Source organism: Colias eurytheme, chromosome 15 (genome assembly GCF_061535395.1).
Source record: "Colias eurytheme isolate Ceu_HAF_F1 chromosome 15, ilColEury1 Martin Lab GWU primary, whole genome shotgun sequence".
Classification (NCBI taxonomy): Eukaryota; Metazoa; Arthropoda; class Insecta; order Lepidoptera; family Pieridae; genus Colias; species Colias eurytheme.
The window spans coordinates 9,249,852-9,268,122 of NC_142994.1; the positions used below are offsets into that span (position 1 = coordinate 9,249,852).

An 18,271-nucleotide genomic window follows, 5' to 3' on the forward strand; every position below is an offset into this window, starting at 1 on the left:
ACTATATTATTGAGATATTCGAAGTAAATGGCGTGGAAATGGAAGTTATAAAAAATAGTTACCTAAATACGAGTTTAAAGAACAACATTGTTACAATATAATTATAGACTATAGACCAACTGAATTTCCACGTAGCTCTTGGCAGGAAAGGAAAAAAAACAACTTTCCTTGGCCATGTAGGTCGCGTTAGGCCCAAACCACACATTTTAACTAAGGTGTAGAGTTTGTTAAATTAAGGCTTGTACAGATAAGTCGTGTCTCTACAAGCGGGAAAAGCTTGGCTCTACACGAAATCTGATAACTTTTTAATAGTACAACTCCTATAGACTATCGTGTAGTCTTGGCAACATTTTACATGAAATATTTTGGTTTGTATTACCTAATTATCATAAGTCAAAAACGTATCTATAAGTACTACATATTATTATGTTTACTTTAGAAATAACAGAGTAAAGGCTGAATACAATAAAACGTTAGCCCAAAGCCACAGTGCTAATAAGTTATCGTAGATGTATTTTATATATAAAATAGTCTCTCAAATACACAAAAAGTACCAATTGATACGACCAGTTTAGTTTGCACCATTCTGTTTCAAACACAAAAAACGTAGGTACATTCTATTATTTTCGACTTTTATCTTTCATTAAGCACTTCGTAAGAACAAGCGATCAAGTGATAAGCACTAGGGTTAGTCTAACACACCTTATCAGAATACCAACGAGTTACATAACTACTGAATACCAAACTGGATACTTAATTTAGGGTCGACTCGCCTCGAGCCAAAGCGACTTGGCAGTTACATCCCAATTCTTACTTTTGTAGTTGCGACTTTCGGGCAATGTATTTAGCAAACGGCAGCCTATTTTATATCCTATTACAATGGTACTAGAACCACTTTACCGTGCAAAGATTTTTATTGTTTAACCTCAGACTATTCATGTTATCTACGCTATCAAATTGACTGGTTTAATATGGATGTGGTTTCATATTAACCCTTAAATTGATTTCGTCCGTTTTAAAGGACATAGTATTTACACACATGCTGGCGCTGTTATAGCAGACCTAAGCTTTGCTAATCCATTTATTGGGAAGGTACTAGCTATGTCCTTCGCGTACATGCAGGTTTTTTTTACCAAAGCGAAGTACAGTCGCGAATGGTGACCATTTGAAAATTGCAAAAAACGGATCTCTTGACTCTCCTGATAAAATTGATAATAACTGTAAGTGTTTTGGCTATTTTGCTTATAATGTTATATTATTAGTTAGAATACGATTGTAAGTATAGTATTTTGACATAATTTTTACATATTTTACAATATTTGGAATACAAATCTTAGTTTATATACGATGTCCCATAAAACGGACGTTGACAACTTGGAGTATATACTAGGGTATTCTTCACATGTCCTATGTAACGGACGTTGCCAATAAGGCCATCCATTTTCAACGTCATCATTTTGATATATTTTTCTCTATTTTTAATATGTTTTAGAGGAGCATGACTTGGCAATCAATAAAAAATTCCCTACCTATCTCTGGCGGAAGCTGAAGAGTCTGGCGTTGAGTTGAGATGACGATTTTGAAGGAAATGTAGACCTACGGGAGTGATTTCACTATGATAACAGTGTCAATCATTTACCCCCAGCACCATACCTTCGGAATTATACGACATATTGATTTGAGACACAATGAAGACCCAAAAAGTCAGAATTTTTACCATCAACAAAATATTATTGCTGCAGAATTACAGCCATTACATGCGGTGCGAGATGAATCTTCCCTACTTCTCAGTAGTTCTTCTGCCACAGCATGATGTTACTTACCAGAAATACCACCCAATGTTGAAAAATTAAAATAATAATACCTTACAAATTAAAAAACTGGCAGAAAATGGATATAATATATGCCAAAGAACCCAAAAAAAAGCGATTTAAATTTCCTGTTTGTTTTGGTACTTCAGGCATGGTATACGACTTCTTTGCATACGATGAAGCAAACACATTTCAATCTGTACAATATAAGGAATGGGAAGAGGACTTTCTTGGTGTATTAGATAAGTTCTCAGGCTATGTAATACTATTTATATTCCAATTCTTAGCATATTCTTAGGCTGTGATTTTTGGTAGTGTCGTTTTTTAAAATCCATTATTTTTAACGATATCGTTAAAGTTTTAACCAACATTTTAAGACAGATGTTTGAAAAGCTTATTCTAGATCGTCCATAATTATAATTTGATAATAATTTTGAATTACAGAGTTGAAAATGTGCATTGTATTCATGTACCACGGTTGCAGGAATAATGTGCAATGTCCGTTATATGTGACGGTTCGAACATGTACATATAATTGGCAGTGTCCGTTTTATGTGACATAGTGAAAACAATAGAAAAAATTAAAATTTTTAGTTTTTTTTTTCATTTTCCTCTTTTCTATCCTAATTCCAACACATCCTCCAAATTTGGACATAATAAACACAAGCTATCTAGGGGTGACAATTTAAGGGTTAACTACCTACGCGTGTCAGATTTTCTTTATTTTGGAAAATTAAGTCCCCAATACTCAATAAGTGTTAATCGTTATTATACATTGTACTTGAGGATAATCATTTATTTTTACGATGAACAAAAACAATGAAATTTCCATAAACATAAATTAAACATAGAAATATTAGCCAGCTTTTCGGTGTTGACATGGCCGGATAGGAGCTTGTTCCCTTTATTCAATATAATATCTTTGTTGCTGGCAACTCGAATATTTTCTATTTTGCGGACAATAATTACAGGCTCTCTAACGAGACGTGCTACAAAGCGACCGTCGAGAGAATAATCAATATCGAAAAATATCCTTTGGAAATATTTCAAAGGGCGAGAAATATCTTCTGAGTCTTCGGGGAGTTCACTTCGTTAAATGGCAGCAAGCCTATTAATTATTGCGAGTGGCTCATTATGAATAACTTCGGAGTAGACCTAGTAGTCTTTGTGAGGAAAATAACTAAACGAAGCGATAACAAGCGACATTTTGTCAATACTGTCAAGGAAGGTGACGTTCTTATAACTGGCAGGGGTGTCGATTGCTGAAGCATACAGCTATATAAAAATTGAGGGTCTGTATTTGCGTTTTTCCTGTAGTCAGTTTTCTTTGCGTGTTTTTCTTCGACAAATATACATTTTCGTATAAATTTGCTTTTTGATTCTGTTGTCAGTGCTGAACAGTTGTTATTTTAAGAGTTGAAAACAGGAGATAGCTGTATTTCCAAGTCATAATAAATTTTAATGTGCAACCTAGAAATTTTTTTTGACCACAATCACGAGATGGTTGTACCTATAAACTAGACAATATTTTTTTATTATTAACAAACATTATAATGGACGATAATAGAGGTATAATATTATAAGTTACAATGGGGAAAAACAATGATTGAACACATCCAGGTGACTTTTTATTTTACATAATAAATCTATTCATAATAAAATTAGATACCTAAATATATGTGTAGTAGTTTATAAATGTGCATAACCTAAATAAGGACGACAAACTCAATGATTATATATTTTTACAACATTAAATTATTATATATAGGTATAGTCTTATTCATAAAAAAACAAGACACTATCGCAAACAGACACATCCATTAATGGTACAGTATCCACCACTCCGATGGCCACGCTGTCTGCACTGAGCAATGCATTCGTAAAATATGCATCCAGGCGGGGGCTTCACGAATATCGTCTGGGGCTTATTTATCTGCCGCTTCTCTATCAGGTGGGGACCTGTTAAGAAAAATGTATTTTGTATTTAATGAAGAAGATAAAAGTAAAGGATCTACTTGTAATTAAGTTGTACATAATATATAATATATTCTGAGTTGAGAAGTTAGGTCAAACTTATCTAATTTGAAAATGTAAAGTAAATCGGAACCTGCTGCTGTGTAAATAAAATAAACCACCAATTCATTGAATTGGTATGTTTGCGAGGTTTAGGTACATGAAATTAGGAATTTCTTGGATGGCAAGTAAATATTTAACCTAAGTGATGCTACCACTTCCACGTTAAAGCTTCATCCAGCGAAATCTGAGTAGAAGTAAACTTGATGCGATTTAAATAATGAAAAATAAATATTAGAATATACATAATTGAACTAACTGGAAACGTCCTCAGCTTCCAGCGCCGCCACAAAAGAGATGACAACAAATATTACTACCAGGTATGTCTTCATGTTGGAAACCAATTCAATTCTATAAAATGACGGCCCAGATTGAGTTATTTATACACCTTCCATACTCTCATGCATTGCCTTATGACATGCACCACGACTGAACTACACAAAATTGTTCAGCAATAATTTCACAACCCATCCATACATTGCTCGATTTGTGAAGAAATGTGAGACATGTATTCCTACAAAAGGAGTAATGAATTGCGATTTACTCATAACTTCGGTGTATGGTGCGTCCAACCCGCTGCAAGACGAGTGTATAAATATTGGATGTAGAGGGAATACCCGGAGTCAATTTCTCTTTTACTGTAAAGCAAGTAGATAAATCTATTTGTTACTCACGCAAATATGAACTTTATAGCTGCTAAAGCAGAGATGTGTGTTCTCTGAACATTATGTGCTTTTGTTATACTTGGAAATACTTCAATGATAAGAATATTATTGAAATGTTTACTAAAGAACACCACTTTGTAACAACGCATTTACTTTGAAGTTATTGAAATTAGACAAGAACTGTTTTCAATGTAAGAGATTTTGATATAATTTTATGAATAACTAGAGACAACGCAGAATAAGATCGCATAAGTAACTTTTTCCTCTTTCTTTTAATAATATATTATTAGGAATTTTAAGCTTACCTTAATTCTGCCAACAAAAATAAAGTGTTACACGAAACCTTTCTATGAAAAAGGAAAGAGGATTATTATTTAATTTTTATTGTAAAATATATAACATTAAAACATTTTATTGTAAAATATTAACATTAAAACACATTGAAAGTAGTAGTAGTAACCACAAACACCACAACTGCAAATTACTTTACAGAATTTCATTTAATATTGTGTAAATTAATCTTTAAAATTGGAGCAATCTTTATGACGGCTACAATTTACGCAGATTAAAAAAGATATGAATGTAATGCGAACGTGTTCTCGATTGATTGTATTCAAATTGTATTTATTTTTAACATTTGTGACTTTTTAGTTTTGATTTTAAAAATTATATTTTATTTTCATTAAAAAGGCTCTTTATGAAACTTTAAAAAAAAGGAAAAGTAAGAATATCTATAATTATTTTTGAGTGTCCATTAATATGAAATGTAGTCAGGAGTTATTTGACTATGTATATTATTATATAGATACCTGCTGCAATTAGTTTAGGAATGCGAATAAAAAAAAAATGTTTTGTTTATGTTCATAACGAAAACGACCTCTGAAAGTGAGCTCTAAATAAATATGATAAGAACATTTTACAGTCCAAATAAAATATGAGGTTAACCACACAATATATTTTAAAATATTTGAATATTGCTTTAAAACTGGAAGGCACAGATACTCGGGACTTTTTATAAACAAGGTTAGAACACACCAATTATAAAACGTGTTTGTGACTGCATGACCTGGATTTAGTCACACTGGGGAAGTACCGAACGCCACTCTTCGATACCGACTTCAATTATATTTCTTACCGAGAAACTGTATAGATACAATGATAATATGATTATTTTGCAAATTAATTTATATTTTAGCAAAATACATCTGTTGTGCAGTATGTCTTACAAAATTCTAAACAAAACAACGTAATATGAAATACCTAATATGTTATTTAATTTAAAAGTAAATCTCGTAGGTATTACGATTCATAATTTCATTCTCATTGATTATTCTGTAATATAAATAACCTGGTGGTGATGATAATAATTATATTTTATAATCAAACACAAAGGCAAGGTACAACTACAGCCAAACTACAGCACAAATAAATATTATTTTTGTCATATTCCTATGTTATTTTCTCATTTGAGTGGACAATCTATTTATAAGTTTCTACTTAAAAAGCAGTTCATTTAATCACTAAAACAGAAGCCAATAGTTCTCACCAAGAACTTTAACTGAATTACCCCTGATGAGTGCCAAACCAAATCGATAGTCCCTAATTCGATGTACTAACAGGTTTGTTAAGATTCCAGCGGGATTCCATCAGCTCCACTTACATTACTGTAAATATAAGTCGGTAATATATTCCTCTCCCGTGCCACATCCACATTACACCCAATTCTGACCCACCTGAAACGCTACACGTATCACGGTAAGTGCGTTGTGCAATTTGTCTCGATTGTCGACTATATATCTCCGGATACGAGCAATATCATTCAGATTTCAAACGCCTACATACTTAAGGGCTGTGTCGGGGGTTCCACGAAATGTATGTTGACAGACGGATTATGTCATGTAACAAATATTTGCTATTTACAAGGGAACGCGATATGATGAAGGGAAACGATAGTTGCTGATTAAATCTTTCTCTATTTCAGTCGCAACGCTCTGAAAGTTTATTGTAGTTGATTGTTTTGAGAAAATAAACGGCTATTTGCTGTTGAAATTGAATTGAAATGAACAAATACTTGGAATGATTTTATTCATGGGAGGAAAACATTGTGTGACGGTAACAATCAGGGTTACATTCTGTAGCTACAGAAAAAAGAACAGTATGAATCTTTTGCGAATTTTCGACATTGAACTCAACCATTGTTTCATCCGTTCTTTAATAACAATTTTAAAGAAAACATTTCTGTAACGATTATTATTGCTGTTTAATGATAACTTCATATTATATACAACAAATCAACATTTATTTGACGTAAGTATATATCGAGTTACTGTGCATGAATTGAACAAATAATTTCCGAGAAAAACGGATGTGATAAAATTCACATAAACACGTGTAAGGATTCCTTGTTATAACAATGTACATAAAAACAGACTGCCTTTTCATATAGGTAACAATAATAAAATGGTGAAGCGATACCTTTTGAAATGAAACACAGAAGCGTAGCAAAAGAGTTATAAGATTGCAGTAAAAACGTGAATCTTGCAGCGAAGCGGTTAGCAACTATATTGAATCTTCTTTTCATTTAATGGGAACAAAGTAATTTTTCTAAGTGGCGGTTGAAGAAAACAATATCTGTGAGGATAAGGGGGCGGGGAGGGGGTTAATTTATCAGCTTGCTGAGCCAAAGGACGGTTTAGTGGCGAACTGTCCGTTATAGTTTTAAGTTAATGTTCTTTTAGCGAGTGGCTTTAGTTGAGTTTACTGAGGGTTTAGGTTTCGGCGTAAATATATGTTCATTTATTGTTTCATTTAAAGGTTTATAACCAAATACTTAACAGAATAATTCTCCACTGATATATGGAGTGGTTAATGGGTGAGCGTAGAACCAGAGAGTCCTGTGTTCAATTCCCAGTGGGGATTTTTAAAACTTGTCCCGATCTGGTAGAGTAGAGAAGTTTGATCTAAATTACATAAAGAAAATTGATCAGAAAATACACATCGTAACTTCCCCATACTCCACTATGGGACACGTTACTTCTATTGGCATAGGTTCTAATTTTATATATATCAAGTTAATTCCATATCGAAAAATAACAGCTTTTAGCTTAGGTATATTGGCAAATGCCTGCCACGTGTAGCTTATTTACGAGGAGCAATTTGAATAAACCACTATTTAAATATTTATAAAGCCTGCTAAAATCTGTAACATATTTTAAGTAACGAGCTCAAAACCTTCTTTTAATATTTCACTACGCAATTTCTCTTACTTTATTCAAGAATGTTAATTTGAAGATATAAAATGTGAGTGTCAACTTCAAAAGGTTTTTACACCTAATTACATTTGGAAGAACATGTTTTGCACCCATAAAATCAGCGGACGAGAGAGCTCATTCCGAAACTCATCACCATGAATACGCTACGTTACTTAAGGTAAATAAAAAATATTATCAACACAAACAGAGCATAATGTTTATTACTATTTTTGCATCATTTACATTAGCTGTCCGTACGAAACGAGGGTTATTTGCATTTTGAAAGATGTAATCTCGTGAAAATAAACAAAACGAGACTTGTCGTCGGTCTCAGACTTTTGATGTGAGGGAGTAAATAATTTAATTTCACGTTTCACATAACAACGAAGAATTCACAAATGTAAAAGTAAAATTTTCAATATCATTCCGAGTCAAGGTCGAAGGTTATTTATTGGGCTTTACGAAATGATTGTAATATATAAGTATTGAGAAATTTGACGTCTATTTATTTGTGAACTTAACCCCTTATTGCATGAATTATTAAGGAGATGAAATAAAAATTATTTTTTTGCAAAAAAGTGTTTATTAGACCTTACATTATGAGATCAAATTGAGAAAAAAAATTATTTACTTATATTATAGAAAATATGAAAGGGCGCCATATATGGACTCGTATGCAGTGTAGGTTGTATTTTTTCTGTCATATGTGGCTTCGTATGCAATTTGAAAAAAGTAACTAATTAATAAAATAAAAATATATTCCGGACTAATTTCACACACATGGTTGCTAAGCCCCAAACTAAACTTAGGCTTGTATCCTGAATGCTAAGTCAACTGATATACTACATATATTTAACATAAATCCTATCCTACTAATATTATAAATGCGAAAGTTTGTGAGGGTGGATGTATGTGTATGTGTTTGTTTGTTACTCTTTCACGCAAATACTACTGAACCGACTTCAATGAAATTTAGCACACCTAATATAGAGGGTAACTTGGACTAACACATAGGATAGGTTTTATCCCGGAAATCCCACGGGAACGGGAACTATGCGGGGTTTTCTTTGAAAAAGCGGGCGAGGCCGCGGGCGAAATGTTAACGTACTTTATATGGATACCTAAATAACACCCAGAATCACAGCCAACTTATACTTCGTGAAATTTCTTAAAACAATTACCTACGTTTGTCATTATAACATAAAAACACGTTATATTTTTCACATAACGTGAAGGAACGAAATTGGAACAATATAGGCATAGCTGACGGGCGTTCTTCTTCCAAACTGGGTAATGACTAATGACTAATGACTAATCCCATCAGATCGTACAGAATCAAAGTGAAAATCTAGATGTCTTGCAGGAGTTTTTCGTAGCTTTTTTGCGGCAATTGGCGAGTCAGGAATACTGAGGAGACTCCAGAGATGCCGATGTTCCTAAGTTTTTGAGAGACGACCACGTCTTTTGGTAATAAGAGCTTTCCCTGACTTTCGCATTTGCTCTGAAACGGCTATTAAAAATCATACAGTGGCATATAGTATGAGTCTGGATTTATTGATGATGATATGATATTTACATGCTTAGCAGTGAGATACAAGTGTCCAGGATCGATACTGGAACAATCAGTGAAAGTATCCTTGAATGCATACCAAGCCACATATGGCATAATATATTTTGGACGGAATGCATACGAAGCCAAATATGACAGATATGGAAAAGTACAAAAAAAACATGATTAAAGCAAAAAAACAACCAAACCAAATGTTTTACCTTATTTTAGAAAGACTAGAGAATGAAGTAATATTTTTTTTCATGGCTTTACTCACCTTTTTGATATTGAAATTTTAATTTGAAAATCACGGTTTTTTCCGCGCACCCAAGCCGTCGCACGCGCTAGACTAAATCTATAATATATCTGATGGATAATATTTACACTGTATAAATTAATTACATTCCAATTCTCGATGAAATGCTGTTTAAGATGTAAGATAGTTTTTTTAGATATTGTTTATAGTTAGCCTATAAAAAATTCATGAACTTCGTCGTCCATATATGGCTTTGTATGCGGTAAGGGGTTAATATAACAATAATAATGAAAATGCCTTAGAGTCATTCATGTGAATTTTCCTTATCATGTTATTGTGTTTACTCGTGATATTATGTTGTGTCGTGAACGAGGTATAATTTTTTCCTTTTTATATTCGTACAGCTACTAAGGTGTAGGTCCTTTAATTTCGTTGGTAGGTACCGCCTGAAGACGTTATTATTCCAGGAGATGTATTGTGATATGAATTGGCATTCAGACTTAACATACGTTATACCTACTTCATTAGTTTGAGTTTGTACGCTGTTATATTATATTGTATGTGTACACTGTACAATAAGTAGGTATGTACAGTATTCGAGGTATTTACTGTGACTGGCGACATATACGTGAAAATTTTATATTATACCGGTACATAAGCCTGAATGTGTGTGTACGAGAGTGTTTGTCTTTAGCTGGTACGAGTGTATACATATATGAATGTGTTTAGTTGTGCGTGTGTGCAAGGAATGTAGGTGCATGTAGGTGCAGAATATAATACCTACTGGAAATGTAAAGCCTTAGTATCATATAGCTTGGCTTATAACAAAAAGTGGTTGCAGCTGAATTGTTAATGATAAATTTTTATTCCTAAAATACAAATTAATTGATTTATAAAAATAAATATGATATATTATCATCTGTGTCCCATTCACAAATAGGTAGTGGATATAATAATCAATATTATAATAGTAATTTGCAGACGCCTTTCAATATTAATGGAAAACTAACTACGTTCCGTAAACGATAATGGATCGACAATTCCTCAATTTTGCTATAATCGAATTCAAAACCGTCTTCAATGATAATAACTTTGTATAGACAAATAAATAAAACGATTGTGTTATTGATAACAAACCTCATATAAGTTCATCACGAAAAATTATGTTGAAAAAAGTGTAAAATTTTGTTTTAAAGTAAAATTAGAATAAATGTCTTTTAACTAGGGAAGTAACCAATCAAATCCAAGATCAAAAATTTAAATTTTGTTACATTAAAGAAATGTAAATCCTGGAAAAACTAATTTGTAATAAGTTTCCTTAGATCTATGTCCCGATGCAGTATGTAAACGTATTTATTTATATTGTCTTCTATCTAGAACATTCCAGTTTAATAACACTGAAAGGAAACAAAAAGCAGCTCTTACAATCAAATATTTAGGATATTCGTTTCCCATCTAGTCGTAGTTTCATTTGGAAAGCAAACACTCGGTTCGGAAACACAATTTAAGTTCGTCAACAGCCGGTGTATTCCAGGATTGTTTGCCCATAGCCGCTTCTATAAGGTATCCAGTTTATACAGTCAAACAAAAACCATTATTATTGCTGATATTTTGTATTGGACTAGTCGATAAGGTCTATTTTCGCTAGATTTTGAAAATAATTTGGAAAATCCAAAAGTGCACGCCTCATAATTTTTTTTTAATAAATATTTATTAATTATTATTTTTGTTTATTTAATAACAATTAAACCACATCGAATCAGACCCTGAAAAATGAAAGGGTTCTATTCCTGAGCATACTCAAGCGTAAGAGAAAAAAAAAGACTCGATTAGTAAAGTATTTCGGTCGCTATCGTGTTAACAAGAAAAAGGATCCGCACATACAGACACACGGACGTCCAAGACAGAACTTTTTTAAACTGTTTTTTAACTAGTTTAAATAACAAAAATGACATCAAAAATATCATGAACGTTAAAAATAGTGTTTTTTCTTAATATGTGTGTGTATGTATTATCTTACAAGTGCAATGTATGATACATAAAGACATTTTAAGTTTGAAAAATCAGATGTTTTGCGCGAAGTGACAGTAGTACCCACCTCAACGCTTCGCTTATGAGGCGTGCAATATAAGTTACCATCTAATTCCCAATACAAATAAAGCAGTCATCAATTGAAGCAAATCTAACAAACCAAAAAATAATAGTGATGTAATTAACATGACTTTTATTCACACAAAAGTATCGTAACAATTTTCAATCAGGAGAGATTCAGTCAAGTAATTATGGTGAGTTTTATATACTATAGTACATTATTAATACTATTAATAGATATTAATATAAAACAAGCAGGATAGAAAAAAGCTTTAAGTAAACACACTAGTAATACGAACAGCATCGCAAGTTGCAGCTAATAAAGAGAAAAAGCTTTATATGGATGCAGTACAGCGAACGTTGCATCAGTAAAACTTTTTTATCCTGTTATGAAGGAATATTTTATAATAATCAAAGTTATTTTGCATTCCGAGCAGTACCTATCTATCGAACAATAGCAAAACTCAAGTTTTATCTTAATTATTTAAAAACTTTTTGTTTGAGTTAGCTATAGAACCCAATTAAATTCAGAGAAAGCAGAGGAGCGCAGAAAACTGACAATTTGTTTTGTTAATATTCTGACCTATTTAAATGTCGCAGCTTGATTGCCAGTGTCAAAAAATTATAAATGTATTTTATTTAATACAACCTCCTCGCTTTCATCACTAATTTCAGCGGTATAAAAAGAAAGCAACAATTTAAAGGGGTTGTTCCCGCCTTAAAGATGAAACGTAAATGAAGTTATATTTTAAAAAATGCAAATTTTTGCATTTAAGCGAGCATATTTTAAATTGAGCTCTTGCAGACTTAGCTCTACGTTTATTCAGAAGGATAATATTCAAAAACATAAACAGTATTTTCACAGTGGACGGTGTACTTTAAATTTGCATAAATATGATTTTGTATGCGGTAAATACATCAAGTATGGAGCTTAGTATAGTGAAAATAATCTCTTGGCGCGTTTTAGTCGTAAAACTTTCATAGTATGTTAAGCGCGCGTCTTTCCAAACTATACAAGGCCAGTACGCAACGGTGTGAAACTAATCACGTATAGTTTGGAAATAACTTTTTTACAAAGTTCTTCCAATCTATACAGTAGTAGTACGCAAATACTCGCGTATATTTTGTAGTGAAGTAAGTAAGAATAGCGCTCCAAAATATACAGCGCCAGTACGCATGCGGACTAATCGTGTATGTTTCGGAGTAAGCGCGGCGTCTTTCCATTGCTCGCGTTTATATTATTGTATTGCTGTTTTGAAATCTATTATTAAAATGCATGTGTATAAAATATACGATCAGTACGCAACATTATATACATATAATGTTGCGTACTGATCGTATATTTTTTGTATCGAGGATGCTTGTGTCTTCGTCCCGTCTATACTGCACGACTTACAATAATTGATAATAGTGCTAAAATGTAAGAATCTAATAAGTCCAGAAGAAGACGGTTGCGAGGTGACGGAGCCCTGCTTCGCGGGGCTCCTATTTTGTGTAGTTAAAAAAAACACGAACCTGACCTAACCCATAGGTAACCCTTATATCTGTTACATTTTTATTTTTCTAAGCTTACATAATAATATTTTTATTCCATATTTTACTGAATCAATCAAGAAGAATAAAAGTATATAGATATAGCTGACAGCTGTACAAGTCCTTGATTGCCTCTATATTTATTATTTCGCTCAAGCGTAAATGGTGTAGTAGCTATATTTAGTTATACATACATATTTTGCGTACTGATCGTGTATAGTTTGGAACGAAGAAGCAAGCATCCGCGTTACAAAGTATACACGATCAGTACGCAAAATTCGTGTATATATTGTAATAACAAACTTAAAAACAGCATTACAAAGTATACACGAGCAGTTTCCTATGGTTGCGTTCTGGCTATGTATAGTTTGGAAATACGCGTTAAGCGCTTGCAAATCTTATGTGTTCTGTGCCACTGCAACTTTCGATAGCTATTATAAAATTCTACGAATGCATACAGCTTATGAAATGTCAAGGTAATGCAATTTGTATCTACGTTTTATACTTTAAAGAATTAAAAAATATTATTTAAAAATGTTCAATCACGCACTGCTTAATATTTTTTACTTCTAGACAGTAAAATGACTTGTACATGAAGTGTATTTTAATTTGTTTGGTAAATAAAAATATATTTTAGGCGCTATATTTTGTATAGCTTGTAATAGTTGAATTTTACATTTTACATCAGAACTTTATGCCATGCTTCACGTATTTGTATTAATTTAATCGATGTTTAAACGAAAACCTTTTCATTCACCTGTGCGATTAGTAGTACCTAAGTTATTGCCAATTATTATCTGACAATATAAATTTATATTTCTCTGTAGTCGTATGTTTGTTGTAGTATAATAACCCTAACATTTTTGTAAATAATTTTTACAAAAACAAACACAATATAATGGTCGAAATCATTAACGTAATAGATGACTGATAATAATTCTCGTGAAAAGGTTATTTGAGGACCGTGTGCTCAATTTTCTCAATCTTGACTTACAAAAGGTTTTGGATCATTAGAAAAATCTTTTATAAAGTTCCCTTAGAGCTGGGGGTCTTGCGAAACTCCGAAAAGAAATTGTTATACGTAATTAAAGGAAATCGTCGGTGATTTAACAAACGAGGTCTATTAGGCAGGGAGTGAACAAGTTGTGACGAACTCATCACGCCTTCCTTCCAGGAAACGGGGAGCAAACAGCGTACATTCTGACTTTTACTGAAGACGTCTTATCTATACTTAACAATGTTTGGTGTATCGGAGCATTACGATTCATTGAATTAACAAATGAATGTGATTTATTCTGCCTCATCTACATATATCGGAAATTACGTAATGTGTATTGTATGATTTATTATTGATGAATATTGAATACATTATTATTTTTTATGAATAACTTTATAGACAAATAATGAGCTTGCAGATTATGCACATTTGTTTAAGTAAATTAATACTAAAGTTATAAATTTGTTTCTGCATTTATACTCATTCTATAAAATAAAATAAATTTTCAAATAAATTGTGAATTCTCGACTAGTTTTTCATGAAATACAATACAAAATTTTCAATGGAACTGTACAAAGATATAAATTGAATTAAACACGTATACACATATGCATGAACATTGGACATGACGTGTTACAGCTGCATCAAAATTGGTGAAAGTTTCAATTGTATCGTACATCAACCGTCACAACTGACGAATAAGCAATACGTCAGGAATAAATCTTGTGTCAAAACAAAGGGTGCAGTGACAACCAAAGAAATATGGACATGCCATTGGAGGGTTGATTCTAAGCCACTAAGCCTTAACTTGCGGGAATTTGAAACCAAAATGATTTTTAAACTATTGAGACTGTAATAGACTGAATTTATAGCTTCTATAACGATACGATTTCATAAATTTAATAGGTAGTTTTTGGAACCAAAATGTACAGATAAATATTCTGAAAAAGTTTTTGCATATGGACATGAAGCGTCTTCAGTTACCTACTTAATATTTACTTTCAAACCATAGGGAAACCAGGATATACAAATCAATTTTGCCTAATGTTGCTAAAATCAAAGTCATTACACATTACTGCAATTATATTTATCGTAGACAAATGTAAATCTCTCAAAGAAATAATATATTACGTATTTTATTGTCATCATTTAAATAATAGTAGTTGTACACCCATCTTAACTGCCTGGGGCGTCGCAAGTGACTAAACGTAATCGATCAGGCTTTCCACCTGGGTTGAAGCAATCCGAAGCGTGATACGCGTTAACTACCCACAAAACGATTGTTACACACAAAAATCGACCTTACCGCCCGAACAAGAAAACGCATTTTAAATATTCCGACACAATTATGCCACATTTTACACGATTCGTTTGACTATACTCGCGCCTTCCTCAGGTAATGTTTCCTGTAATATTGGCGCAATATTTCTCAGTGATAGCGTTTGTTATCAACGTGTAGAACGACGTCATTTTTATCCGAGCTAGCAATTTGTATAAATAAAGGATGCATAAATAGAAAGGAGGATTTTGGGGAGAGGAAATGTTCCGGTGCTTTCTTTAAAGCACTGTTAGTAGCGAATTTCGGTATAGCATTAGCTTTTACCGCGGAGAATTGCACGGGAAACAGATATTGCTTGTCGTACAGCTAGTTATGTTTACCATTCAAGTAAAAAAGGTTGATTCCTACAGTCTGGGAATATTTTGAAGGATAATTTTTAGAAATGTAATGTCTTAGTAACCGGACTAATATCTCTCATATCAAGCAACAGTTAATTCACGTATTTTTTTACAATTACACTAACAAGTTAATTCCTGATGTTATGTTCTTAAAATTTAATATAAAAAGAAAGTCTCTACTTTTCTTCATTTTACTATTCGTTTAACTTTGAGAGAAAAGTGCTGCGCTCAGTAGCTTACCAGTTCAATAGCACAATATAATATGACTCCGAGTTAATATTACTTCAGCGTCAAATATTCATAGGAGAAAAACCTTACCTATCTTAAAAAACTGACTCAATATTTTATCCAGTTAAACGACATTGTTCATATGAAGCAGGGCTTTTCTGGTGAAAAATAAATATTTCATGTCACCTTAATTTGTAAGGAACGTGCTCGTATCCAGAGTCTAGACTCATAATACCTGCAGTTAATTTAGCTCAAGCAATATTGTTTTAAATCACACGTGGTACCTTCTACCTTTACTGGCCCCAGCGCCCGACAATAGATAAAAACTATAAAGTATCAAATAGATATAGCATGTGTTAATAATTTGAGGTGTCTCTCTGAAAGTACTGCTGTTGTGGTTTTATAAAAAAATGATAAAATACTACACGACAAAGGTATACATAATATCTATACTAATACATATTATAAAGCCGAAGAGTTTGTTTGTTTGTTTGAACGCGCACTCGGGATAATCTCGGGAACTACGTGTTCGATTTGAAAAATTTTTTCGATGTTAGATAGCCTATTTATGGAGGAAGGCTATAGAGTATATAGAAAGAGTTAAAAGAATTAGGAGAATAATTGAACAGTAAGCATATCATAATAAAAGTTCCAAAAGTTAATTCTACTCGGGGATTAATAGAAGTGGTCGTGAAATAAATCAAACAGTATTAATAACAAGACTTAGTGCGGATTTAACGAAATCAAGAGAGTTATAAATTGCTGAACGAATCGGTTTTGGCTGAGATCCCCTCGATTTGACGAATTAATCAAATCATTCTATTCACTATAACATCTATACAGCCCAGAGATAAATCTTCACAATGCGAACTTAAATAGCTAAGCTTGGGTTTTGTTTTAATTCAGCCTTAGCCAGCATGTTGTTTGTTTTGAATTTATTTCTATTCTTTTTATAGAAATTACAATGTTAAGACCGTGCATGTTGTGAAGAGTTAATTAGATTAGAATATTATAAAGCCTTGAGAGATTTTATATAGACGTACTTTTTTAAAATTACCTATACCTATGCTTTGTATTTGAGATAAATAAATAACTTCAAAGTTTATTCAATATATGAAATAATTAATTGATATAAACATCGTATGTTATAAATGTGCTACGATTAAACGTCCATTTTATATTTAAACTCCATTATTATATAAACATGATTTAATTTTTAATGGCTTTTAGTTCTGGTGATACGATCGGAATATTTAAAGCGAGTAATGTTCAATATAACCAATTTATTTCATGTAATTAGCGTTAACCATCAAGAATTCATTAAAATTTATATGCTTCATTAATGTTAGCTGCGAGTTTGAATTATTGTCAAGTTGGAATTGGATTTAGGATTGACTTAACTATAAGATAAGAATGTACAAAGTGAACAGCATTTTTAAATAAAATTTTACTTTTGGAATTAAGCTATTAAAGCCCATTTATCGATGCTAGCCTTTTCAGCATATATCTAATTTTATTTTGGTTATTGCCCTTTTTAATCAAAATACCAAAATTTTTATATTAATCACGAGAAAGCAATAATTATAATGTTGTGTGAGTATGATTTTAATTTCTATTTAAATTTGAAAGCCATATCTAATAAATAATAAACAAATCGGTAATAACCTTCGTAATATAAGTAAACATTCAATTAGTAAATCTAGAATAAATTTAACAATTCAAAGGCCATGTGGAGAGCCATCGAGCAAACTTCAGAGGTTCTATGTCAAAGGCATTGATCACGTGCTTTCAAGGATTGTTGAGGAACGATAATTATTTTACCTTCAAGTTATTAAAAAATGTATTAAAATTTTTTCAATTTGTGTGCGAAATAAATGATGAAATAAGTGTTTGTATGATTTAATTAAAAGCATAATTAGAGGTTTCGAATGTTTATTTTACAGCTTGTATTTCGAAGACATAGTTACGTAATATTGAAACAACTCCAAGAAAATGGAGAAGAAAAGCCATGCGCCTATTTTTCGAGAAAATTAAATGAAAGTCAAAAACGGAAAAAAGCTATTTATCTTGAATGTTTAGCGATTAAAGAAGCCGTAAAATACTGGCAACATTGGCTCATAGGAAAAAAATTTAAAGTGTT

The 18,271-nt window shown here is 32.1% G+C and overlaps 1 protein-coding gene across 1 annotated transcript; it reads right to left on the reverse strand.

Moving 5' to 3' along the window:
- Positions 1–3,429: 3,429 nt before the first annotated feature.
- On the reverse strand, positions 3,430–4,233 carry LOC149902524 (gallerimycin-like). The gene is made up of 2 exons (XM_090110454.1): positions 4,144–4,233; positions 3,430–3,770 (listed from the first exon to the last, which is right to left on the reverse strand). Exons 1-2 carry the CDS (start codon positions 4,214–4,216, stop codon positions 3,610–3,612), a joined length of 234 nt encoding a protein of 77 aa, XP_089966580.1. The 5' UTR covers positions 4,217–4,233; the 3' UTR covers positions 3,430–3,609.
- Positions 4,234–18,271: the final 14,038 nt, after the last annotated feature.